At 40.2% G+C, this 12102-nt stretch overlaps 1 protein-coding gene across 4 annotated transcripts in view; it reads left to right on the top strand.

Moving 5' to 3' along the window:
* The window catches only part of Osbpl3 (oxysterol binding protein like 3), a 175249-nt gene that overhangs the window by 102684 nt on the left and 60463 nt on the right, over window positions 1–12102 (top strand). For all 4 annotated transcript variants that reach the window (XM_048339668.1, XM_048339670.1, XM_048339667.1 and 1 more), the window contains exons 7-10: window positions 54–177; window positions 2315–2418; window positions 2616–2708; window positions 4205–4361. In XM_048339668.1, coding sequence (XP_048195625.1) covers window positions 54–177; window positions 2315–2418; window positions 2616–2708; window positions 4205–4361 — 478 coding nt within the window. The remainder of the gene's footprint in view (window positions 1–53; window positions 178–2314; window positions 2419–2615; window positions 2709–4204; window positions 4362–12102) is intronic.

Raw genomic sequence — 12102 nt, forward strand, 5'->3', positions numbered from 1 at the left:
TTCCTTACCCTAAAGTCTGTTTCCATTTGTAATGTCTTCTTGTCTATGAACAGCGTAGCAGTATATCAAAGCAGAACTCATTTCAAACTGGAAGCAATTTATCATTTTCTTGTGGTGGTGAGACACGAGTTCCATTCTGGCTCCAGTCTTCAGAGGACATGGAGAAATGCTCAAAAGGTAAGGTGACCTGAAAGTCTGTTTCTTTCTGTGATGTGCCTGAAATGATCTTGGTTTGGTATTTACCCCTAAGATGAATTTGTGGCCCTGCCTTCACCCATCTCTGTTTTCCTTCTGCTAAAGAAGGTCACATTTGTTTTCAGTTAAACACTCTTGGGGTTCAGAGCTGTATATCGTCACCTGGGCGTACATGAAGACAGGTTTACTTTTCTAGTTTTGAGTACAAATGCCAATTTTTTTTGAGCTGATAAATGACATCTCCAGGTGTATAGGCTTGCTAGCTCTGTTAAGTGCCAAAAATGATTCTGCTGTATAACTCAAGAATCTGTTCCAGAGGTAAATCAATGGCCAAATAGAGATCTTCAAAATGTAAGCATCCTCTATCCTGGCCATACATTAGAATCACCAAGAGAGTCTGGGCATGATAGTACGTTGCTGTGATCCCAGACTGGGCAACACAGTAAGACTTCATCTCAAATAACCAAAATAAAATTTAAAAGAAAGAAATAGAAGAATCACCAGGAAAGCTTTTTTAAATATAGGAATATTGTTACCCAGGCCTCTCTCTGTTTAAATTAGTCTAAAGTGGATCCCTGGTACTTTACTGCCAGGTGATTTGATAAGAAGCCTGGGTAAGCACTCCTGCCACAAGGAAACTTAGTGTTCTCAGCCTTAGTTAGCTAGGACTCATCATAGGAACTAGAACAAAATCACCAAAACAAATAGGAGGGCTGTGATTTACTTCTCCAGGGGTGTGACGTGGGCATATGAAATTAAAAACATTTCTCTAGTTGATTTTACAGTGTGGCCATGATTGAGAATTACTAATAGAGAAAATTGCTAGTGGTGGACTTGGAAATTTTTCTTCCTGTTGTTGAATGCAGATATTATTTCTTCAGGGGCCATGTGGCCCTTTCAATAACTATCAGAAATGTATATTACAAATAAGTAAGTTTCACTGAGAAATACAGACAAAATGACCTCTGAAATTACTTGGGCCAGCAACATTAACCTAGCTTGGGAACTTAATTAGAAGTGGATCTTTTCAAGCCAGATGGAATAGCACATGTCTGTATTCCCAGCACTTGGGAAGTTGAGGCAGGAGGAAGATTAAGTTTGATGCATATTTGGACTGTGTATGAGTTTGAGACTAACCTTGGCTGCATAACGAGGCCCTGTACCAAAGAAGACAAACCAAAACAAAAGGAAATACTGAAGCCCAGTTCAGAAGTACTGAGTCACAAACTAGGAGGAGGAAGCTAAGGATCTGTAGCTTCCATTTCCCAGGGATTGTGATGATGCCAGAGACCTAGAGCTACTTCCCTGAGGCCTTTGAGCCTTGAATGTTCAGCAGAAACCTCTATCATCAGACCCAATGAAAGCTAGTCATGGACTAGCTTGTGACTGGGATCTAGGCAAGACTACTTTCTGTTATATCAAGTCTTTCTGTAGAGACTCATCAGGATCCTCAGACAGGTCCATAATCAATGAAGTTATTCTTAGAGACCAGTAAGCCTTAATGGTGGATTTTAACATCCAGCCTACTATTGCTGGATGCTGCTGGTCTTGTGGATGGTGGATATATTTAGTCCTTATAAGAGGCCAGAGACACTAATAATCACTCTGTATATATCAACTTAACTCTCACTACTCTCTATGAGCTAGGGGGAAACTAAGGTGCAGAAAAGTGATGTCATTCGCCCAAGAGCCACCACAAATTAAAGAGATTCAAATCGAGACAACCTGGTTCCCTAGGTCCATGCCTGTAGACTGAAGTCTACAACCTTGCCTATGAAAAAGAAAGTACAATTTCCTACCTGTACAGATGGAAAATCAGATATAGAAAAATCAGAAACATGCCAAGTGCAGTGGTGTGCATCTATAATACCAGCTATTTGGGAGGATGAGGTAAGAGGATTGTTTGAGTCCCAAAAGTTCTAGGCTTCAGTGAACTATGCCAGTCAGGTGTTCACACTGTATGACATCAACATGGTGACATTTAGGAGAGAAGGGGCCACCAGATTGCCTAAGGAGGAATGAGCCAGCTAAGGCTGGAAAAATCAGAAAGCATCCACTGCCAGTGTTGTAATCCCTCCTGCTACTGGAGACTTGGACCATTCCCCTCTTCTGCCCACAGACCTGGCACACTGCCATGCGTATCTGGTGGAAATGAGCCAGCTCCTGCAGAGCATGGATGTCCTGCATCGGACATACTCAGCGCCAGCTATCAATGCCATCCAGGTTAGTCTGCCCCTCCTGTGTGCCTTCTCAATTGTGCTTCCTTCTTGACCTTCTCCCTAGCCTTTGACTAACAGGGGATTGTGTCTGGCCAGGTGCTTTCGCCAAGCTCCAGGGGAAGGAGGTGGTTACTGCTGTGCATTTACCCATGGGGTTTGGTGGGCCTCATTCTCTGCTCTCTTTCCTGTTTTGTAATGAAGGGTGGAGTTTTTGAAAGTCCCAAAAAGGAAAAACGATCGCATAGGAGGTGGCGGTCCAGAGCTATTGGCAAAGATGCTAAAGGAACACTTCAGGTAACTGTGGCTTCTGCCAGCTGCTGCTTTCCTCATTGGCCTCTCTCTGCATGCCACTTGTTGGGACTGCTTTGACTCAGATAGAATAGAGAAGTGAATGTTCTGGATTATTCTTTACACTACCTGGGGCAAAGAGATGAATTCAATTATTTAGATCTTCTGGGTACCATAATAACCTTGTCATAAATATTGGGCAGGGGAGAGAATGTGAGCTGCAGGAAAATGACATGAGCTCAGAAGGACTGCCACCATTTCTAGGACTCAGGTTTGCCCTTCTTAATCTTTAGCCTGCTGCCTTCTTCCATGTTTGGGTGTGTGCCTTGTTTTTGTGGCTATTGTGGCCCTACTGCTTCTTGGTGGATTTATCATTGCTCTGAGCCAACAGGCCTCACCTGTACATGTCTGGAACATGGCGACATCATATATACTCTTCATTCTTCTCCAACCTCTCAGTTCCCCCACCAGAGATTTCCTTCATGGTCCTCAAAGCTTCCCAATGCTAAACCACTGGTCAGGGTTTGCAGCTTGACTGTTGAATGTTAGACATAAATTACTAAAATCAGACCCCTTTCTTTTGAGTAAAGCATCTGATGGACTCATGTACACTCTGGTTTAAAGCATATTATGGCTTGAACTCATATACTTTCTTCTTTTTTGGTGTGGGGTGTTGGTACTGGTACTTGAACTCAGGGCCTTGTGATCTTGCTTGACTTTTTTCTTCAAGGCTGGTGATCTACCACTTGAGCTACAACTCCACTTCCAGCTTTTTGCTGGTTAATTAGAGATAAGAGTCTCACAGAGTTTATGCCTAGGCTGGCTTCCAACTACAATGTTCAGATCTCAGCATCCTGAGGGCTAGGATTACTGGCATGGGCCAGCAATACCTGGCCAAACTAACTTTTAAAGTCAAGAATTTTCCATGTGCAAACATGAAAATTTGTTTTGTAGAAGCCCCAGCTGCACATAAAGAAAAGAATTTTAAACCTGTTCCCTTTAGTCACCTAGTAACTGAGTGTTGATTGAGACTAGCAGCATTAGCTGTCATTTTCAACCTATGGTTTTAAAACTTCTATCATTTTTTTAATCTTTTTTTTTTTTTTTTTGCCAGTCCTGGGCCTTGGACTCAGGGCCTGAGCACTATCCCTGGCTTCTTTTTGTTCAAGGCTACCACTCTGCCACTTGAGCCACAGTGCCACTTCTGGCCATTTTCTATATATGTGGTGCTGGGGAATCGAACCCAGGGCCTCATGTCTATGAGGCAAGCACTCTTGCCACTAGGTCATATTCCCAGCCCAACTTCTATCATTTTTAAAGAACATATTTTATAAGAAGCAAGTTACTGTGGAAGTAGTTCTTATCTTTTCTTTCCAAGTTATCAGTCTGTAGGAAGACATGTATAAAATGTCTTTCTCTTAATACATTACAGTTTTAGAATCAAGTAAATATTCAGAGCAACCCATATCTGAACAGAAGTGTCTTCCTTATTTTCCCTTTAGGTCCCTAAACCTTTTTCTGGCCCAGTTAGACTCCATTCCTCCAACCCTAATTTATCAACACTCGATTTTGGAGAAGAGAAAAATTATTCTGATGGCTCTGAAACCTCATCAGAGTTTTCAAAAATGCAAGAAGATCTGTGTCATGTTGCTCATAAAGGTAAATGAGTTTCCTTTCTTTCTTTGATGACAATATGTCATGCATGCCTGAATTGGGGATGTCCTTAGTGATGGTTTCTTAGGTGGTTCATTTTCTGCTGTATGAAGAGTTCATGCAACTTAGTATTTATTATTTCCTTGGTGTGAACTTTCACTTTAATAGTGAGAGTATTTTGCTTCCAAACTGGGCTGGTTCACTTTCCTTAGACAACCTGGTGGTTCCTTGCTCCCAGGAGATCACCACAGTGATGCTGAACATAGTGTGGAAACTCAATCAGTATATAGGACATTGCAGCCCAGAATTTCTGGATTTAAACTATCCTCTTGTCTCAGTTTACCCAGTATCTGGGGTTATAGTTGTATACTACCACACCCAGAAAGTATTTGGTATGTCATTGGCAGAAGCTCTGAATTCAACTAATGGTAGATTGAAAGTATTTTTAAAAAACTGTATCTGTATGGTACAGATATTTTTTTCCCATTATTCCCTTAAACTTTCCCTGTTTATACATCATTGCATTGTCTTAAGTATTGTAAGTAACCTAGAAATGATTTAAGTGTAAAGGAGGAGAAGATACTGAGGGATGAGTGCACTTTAAAAGCCAAGCAGTTTGTGATGCTTAGAGAGCATAAATAAATTTCCAGAGTGCAATATTACATTGTTTTCCAACTATTTTTTATTTAGTATAATCAGCAATTCCACTTGGAAGAATCCATTTGTAGTGATTAACTCAGAACTTATCCAGACCAGGTATCTGCTCTAGCATTATTCATCATTTAAAAAATTAGAAATAGAGCCAGGCATGATGGTTCATGCCTGCGATCCTAGCTATTCTGGTTGTAGAGATTGGGATGATTTTGGTTCAAGGCTAGCTGGGGAGGGAAAACATTCATGAGGCCCTCCCCCCAAGTATAACAGCATGTTCCTCTCCCTGCAGCTATGTGGGCTGGTTGTTTTGGGTTTTATACTGCTATGTAAGATGTTAGCATCTATACTGATATGCAACTTCCCATGAATCCATAGCACTTTCAGAATAAGCACAGAAATAATCTAAATGCCCAGCAAGAGAGGTTGGATTTTTATAATCACATAATAGAATAGTTAGCATAATAACTACCTTATATTGAGCACCTGTCACCCCAGGTATTTTGGTTAAGTACTTTGCATTATCATTTAATTCTAGCAGCAACTTAGGAGTGTGTAACATTGTAATCTCTGTTGTTTAGATTGGAAACTTGAATGAGACGCTAAAGGTCATAGGATTACAAAGCAGCCAGCCTGAGACTTGAATCCTAACCTGCTTGACATCAGGGTCTACAGTCTTTACTTGGTATTTCACTACTCTTAAGGGTGGAGGCCAGGATAACTTTTTATACATAGAAGCATTTTACTCAATATGTCCTTGAGTAAAAATATAAGGTTATAAAATAGCATGTAAGTATTATCCCATTGTTTCTGGTATGGATAAGTATGCCAAAAAAAAATAAATCAAGAAGTATCTACACCAATATCTGAGTGATGAAAGCTGAAGTTAGATTCTGTTGTCATCTTTCTGCTTATCTTTTTCAACTCTCTTTTCCTTTTTCTTTTTCCTTTCTATACTGGCACTGGGGCTTGAACTCAGGGCCTTGCACCCTTGCTTGGCTTTTTCATGCAAAGCTGATGCTCTATCACTTGAGCCACAGCACAGCTCCACTTCCAGCTTTTTGCTAGGTCAGTGGAGATAAGAGTCTCATGGACTTTTCTGCCTAGACTGGCTTTGAACCACTATCCTTAGACCTCAGCTTTTTGAATAACCAGGCACCCTGCTCAATTTTCATATACAGATTATTTTTGTTAAAGAATAAAAGGATTAAAAAAGTCTCAAGCAAAGTCACAATGTTTGATATGACAGGAAAGAAGAGGGTCTAATTATTCCCTTCTCCATATTATTCCCTTCTTCTCTGTACCCTGTATTTTTCTTCTTCGTGACTGATTTCTTTGGCTCTCTTTTCTTTTGCCCTGCAAACCTAGCCTATTGGTTCTTAGGGTAGTTATAATGAAATGGCCATGATTTTAATAAGTGTCCTTCTCATACTCCTGTGCTAGTCACCAGTAGACTTTCTCAGTATTTAGCAGGGCTGTTGTACCATCTGTCTGTGAAACATGAGGCATTACTTCACCCACCTCATTAAAGCTCTTTAAATATTTCCTTGGGCATTCTTTAATACTAAAAGAATCAGTTGTAATTGGAGGATTGTAGATTTTGTGTGTGGGGGGGGGGGGAAATACCTTTAAAATGCCCTTACTTGTAAATAACATGAACTCCTTTTAAAATTGAGAAGACAGTGCTTCTGTACCCAAAGGGAGAAGTTTTGAATTTTACTTACATCATTGAAGCTGCTTTCCTCTGTAGGGCAGAGGTTGCCATATTGATGGATCCATTGATCGTCTTTCTAGTTGAAAGTCTATAATGGGGCCCCAGCTAGCTGTAATTCTTTAGGGCTTTATGAAATCAGCTGGCTGCTGCAATCCTAGAAAAGGTCAGGGTTTGTGTTCCAAACAGAAATCTAGATGAGCGATTCAATAACAGTCTGAGCCACCTGGACTCATGGCAACCATTCCACAGGGAGCCTCAAGAGCTTTCATTCCTGTGGGCTTAAGTCATACCTGCACCTGAAGGAACAGAGATCTCTTGTTGGTTCATGAAATCTCTCTTACACCAGTGCTAATTCAGGAGCCTCATCGAATATAGTACTCAGATTTGATCTAAGTCCCACGACCTTCTAAACTTGAATCATCAGGCTGAACCCTCTTAAACTTTCTTCCTGTGGCTGTTTTGTTACCAATAGTGACTACTGGGCTCTTTAAACATTTATCCATTCTAAAGACAAGAATTCCATTGATGTAGCTTAGGCTGTGTGATATTAAATGCCTTTGAGGTATAGTTTTGTAGATCAAATGGTAGGCAACTTGTTACATGTAATATGATTTCTTCTAATTTTCATTCATTCATTTACTTATTTATTTTGCTGATTCTGTGCCTTGAACTCTGGGCCTGAGCAGTGTCCCTGAGCCTCTTTGTGTTCAAGGCTAGCGCTCTACTACGTGAGCCACAGTGCCACTTCCAGCTTTTTTCTGAGTAGTTTATTGGAGATAAGTCTCACCAACTTTCCTGCCTGGGATGGCTTTGAACTGCAATCCTCAGAGCCTCCTAAGTAGCTAGGATTACAGGGATGAGCCACCGGTGCCCAGCTTTTCTTTCTGTTTTTAATCTTTATGTTATTGCATAAAGGGGCTCCAATTCAACATGTCAGTTTGTGAATACAATGAATTTTGATCAGTGCCATCCTTTCCACTGTTCGTCCCCATCTTTTCATATCCTATCCATTCCCTCAATTTACCTATTTCCATTTTCGTCATGTGACAGACTTTAAATTGTATATATGACAATGCCCATGTAAACAAACATAATAAAACACAGTAGCTTAGAAGTTAACATTTTTGTTCCATATATTAGCTTTTACACTTCCCAAAATGTATTCTCTTGAACACTTTATCCATAAAACACCTATAATTCAAAGCAAGAATTTTATGGTTAAAAATGTCTGGAAAATACTGCTGGTTTGGATTTTTTTTGGCTTCACACAAGGAGATGGTAAAGGCTTTGTGAAGTCTTACACTAAATCAGCCTTTTAGCTTTATTTGGGAAGCACCTTACTGCCTGTTCCCTACCTGCTAAATCCAACTAGCTGTTAACACCTTGGAACTAAAGCTCCTGAAAGCCATACTATAGGAAACATTAAACATTAGGCCTTTCAGAGCCACCCCCCAGCCTGGCTTAGTAGGCCACCTCTAGACTGACTACCTGTTACAGGTCAACCAGGCCCTCTATGGGCCTCAATTTTCTCATCTGTTAAGTTATTGAAAATAGCTGGCCTAACTGCTGGCTTTCAAATTCTGCTAGCATCATAGTTTCTATTATGAATTGTTTCACCCAAGACGGAGAGAATTCACATTATTGAATTGACAAGAAAGGTTTATGAGAATGTATTCTAAAAGCAGCAGGAACAGAAATGACTAAACCTGGCTGACAGATTTAGGGTGAGAAAGCAAGAAACCCAATGGGACCAGGGGCAGGGAGCTCCAGATGGAGTAGATATTAGCTTTCTTACCACAGAAGGGAAAATAATGAGGCTTAGGAAGTATATTCCTGTACATGAGAGAAATACTCATTTATCCATGCAAACACTAGGAGTAAAGCAAAATTAAACTATATTAACTTTCTCTTTTGTACTTAACCCATTTTTGGTATTGAATTACAATTTTTTAATGGCCATTTTTTGTGAATTGTTTTGAGCTAGAGCAAGCATTGAATCAAACACTAAGAATGCTGCCCTGAAAATCCTATGTCCTCTCGAGTCATCCCTCCCTCCCTCCCTCCCTCCCTTCTTCCTTCACTCCCTTCTTCCTTCCCTCCCTCCCTCAGCCTCTGGCAGCCACTGATATTTGTACCATTTCCATAGCTTTGCCTCTCCCAGAATGTCCAGCAGTTGAAATCATTACAGTATATAGCCTTCTCAAATTGGCTTTTTATTTCCCACTTAGGCATATGCATTTATCTCCTATTAAAGGACATCTTGGTTTCTTCCAGGGTTTGGCAATTATGAGTAAAGCTGCTATAAACACTCACCCAAAATAAGTCAAGTATAACATCCTAATATATATTAGCTTGTAATACACACACAGAGAGAGAGAGAGAGAGAGAGAGAGAGAGAGAGAGAGAGAGAGAGAGCCAGGTAATGTATTTGTATAAATTGGAATTCTGTCTCAACATACCAAGCAGTTGGTTTTATAGGACTTAGCAGTAAATCAGTAGAGCCATTTAAGACAATTATCTAATCGGTATGAAGCAATTTTGGCAGAATATTAGTTAGGAAATATTTTAAAGCTGTGACACCCAGTGAGGTTTTAAACTTAAAGGAAGTAGATTACAGAAGATCGAATTATCCCAGGTATTTAAAAAATGTTAGTATTTTAAAGATAATTCACTCAAAACATGGTTTCTATTTTTTTAAAAAAGAGGAAAGAAAGCTGAGTTCTACTGTGTGTTCGCTAGTATATTTTCTCATTATTTCCTTAAGGCAGTACTGAGAAGTGGGCATTTTCCACACATACAGGGTGGAAGTGAGGATTTGTCCAAAATCTAAATACCAACCAAGTAGTGTACATAGGACTCGGGGTCCATGTCTGCCTTACTACCGACGTTCTTTCTCATACCACACTGAAAGGCTGGTGCCCGTAACATTGGTAACTGTGTTCCTTATGGTCTTTGCTAGTGCTAGAAAAATGCTAAAGAAGAAATGTGTGAAGCAGAAGGAACTCAGATCTATTAAGAGTAGAATTATCCTTTATAAGCAGCTTCCCTATCCAAATGCATCCTGTATTCTAGCCTCAGCATCTCAGTGCAATTAAGGACTGGCACAGAAGCTGGCAGTAATGGGAAAAATAATGGCTACCAAAAGACAACTATTTGATGCTTCATAGTTTCATTCTGTCCTTGAAGCTTAAGATTTTTTTTGTCATCAAAAAATTCAAGCTTGCCCCACTCTCTTAAAGCCAGGAGGTCTAAGAAATAGCTAAGGATAATCTGAGAGGGGGATATGAATAAATAGAGATAATATAACTGTCTTGGAGTATTTGACTTTCTTATGGGAGAGGAAGTAGTCCTATTTGACAGTGGGGAGAGACTGAGGCAGATGTTGTCTTAGCAACAGGAAGGAGTATAAACCCCAAATCAGAATACACTGCTTTAGGAGATATCAAGAACTGTAAGGAGCATGGGCTGAAAGACCACTTAGCTTGGATGTTGGTGCTCACAAAGAGTTGGTCATGCTTGGGGTGAGTGGCTTGGGTGATCTTTAAGGTTTTTATAGTTCTGACCATCTCAGGTTTCTAGGTGGCTTTATTATCGGATGCCCATGGGTGCAATCATTGTGTTTAAACATTTTCGTCTAAATAAACACAGAATTAAGGTGGAAATAAGAAGACACTCATGTCCCTGACCTTTGGGATCCACAGTTACTATAACCATCATCTCCATGAATGGCCTCAAGGCTCTAGGTGGCTGCGAGTGACTAAATGTCCTCCATTCTTGGAGTAGTCCTTAACACTCACCTAAGAACATTACTGCTTGGAATCTAATCTTCTGAACCCCTTGTTGAATGATTGCAGATGAGTTTTAAACTTTACAATGATAGGTAATGACTATACGAGTGTCTTTATGCTTATTTTTTTTCTGCTTATTTGCCCACCACAGCCTTAATAATACATTCCAAACCAAACTGCACATTCTGCCAAATGCAAACCTTTAAATAGGAATCTCCTAGTTGAGTTGAAAGCATTGCTTAACAGCAGGACATCAGAAAGCCAGTGGAATTGATTTGAAAGTGGCAGCCAGCTGAGTACCAAAGTAATTTCATTTGGAAGAATAAACATGTCAGTGAAGAGGCAGTTTCCCCAGGGATCCACTGTGATGGGCATGTGAATCCCATGGGGTGGGAGGTGGCTAATTGGATATGAAATGGAGTGAGCTCATGGCTCTCCTCTTGAGGTTGCCCTCCTGTGGTTCAGTATGCCCTGGCCAATCCCTCATTCATAGAGTCAACCATTGCTCCAGCAAGAGCTAAAGCATCCTGCTAGAACTGCTGCTCCTATTTCAAGGGATCACAGTCACCCACTGTCATCCTTGTGTATCTTTTTCAGCATCATCTCCATTATTTCCATCATAATGTTTATTACTGATTACATGCTGTACATTGAGTTAAGAGCTTTACTTGAATTATTTTATGTAATCCTTTTAACAATCTATAAAGTAAATGCTATTGGTATCTATCAGTATCCCCATTTAGGGGCTTAGCTACATTTACTCATCCATGATCATGGAGTGAATAAACAATGGTACCCTCTTATCTGATGACAGAGGATCATTATGTGTGTTTGTGTGTGAGAGAGAGAGACAGAGGGAGACAGAGACAAAGAGACAGGGTGCACACAAATTGCTTCTTTGTATTGGGACCTTGGAAAGATTCTCTAAGTCCATCACTAAATGCCACAGCTTCAAACAAGTTCAGTGGCAGCGTATAGAGTTCAGTTGCCCTTCTTGCTGTTAAGTGAAGGGAGTAAGACAATAACATGTATTTAGTTTCTGTGTTACTAAATAGGCCACTCTTGGATAACAATACCTCTGAAAATTCAAGCCTGTGAGAATTCAATTAACATGGCAGGTCATTTGAGAAACAGTGTGTCGCAGTCTCTTCCTTTTCTTCCTGCCCTTCTAGCACAAAATATAATGGAAGGGATTGGAAGGATAATATTTATAAATGTGCTATCTTTGCTTAGTACTGTAGCACAGGAAAATTTTTCATCCCTAGGAAGTGACTTGTGCATTATATAATCTAAAATCTTATAGACCCCCCCCCCACCCATATGTGTTAATGGTTTTTAAATTCAGTTCAGGAATTTGAGTGCCTAAGAGTGCTAAGCTTTCTTTGTACCTTAATGCTCTCAGAAAGTGAGTGAAATCGCTGAGTGCTGAGATCAAAGGTGGAGTTCTGGGCCCTGTAGCCAGAGGGACTAACAAGGAAGAAGGACAGGGAACACCTTAGTTTGGAATAATTTGAAATTTACTGAAAAGTTGCAAGAACAGTGAAAGAACTTTTGTTTATCCAGATTTGCCTTTTCAATACTGTGTCACAGTTTT

Source organism: Perognathus longimembris, chromosome 2 (assembly GCF_023159225.1).
Source record: "Perognathus longimembris pacificus isolate PPM17 chromosome 2, ASM2315922v1, whole genome shotgun sequence".
Lineage (NCBI taxonomy): Eukaryota > Metazoa > Chordata > Mammalia > Rodentia > Heteromyidae > Perognathus > Perognathus longimembris.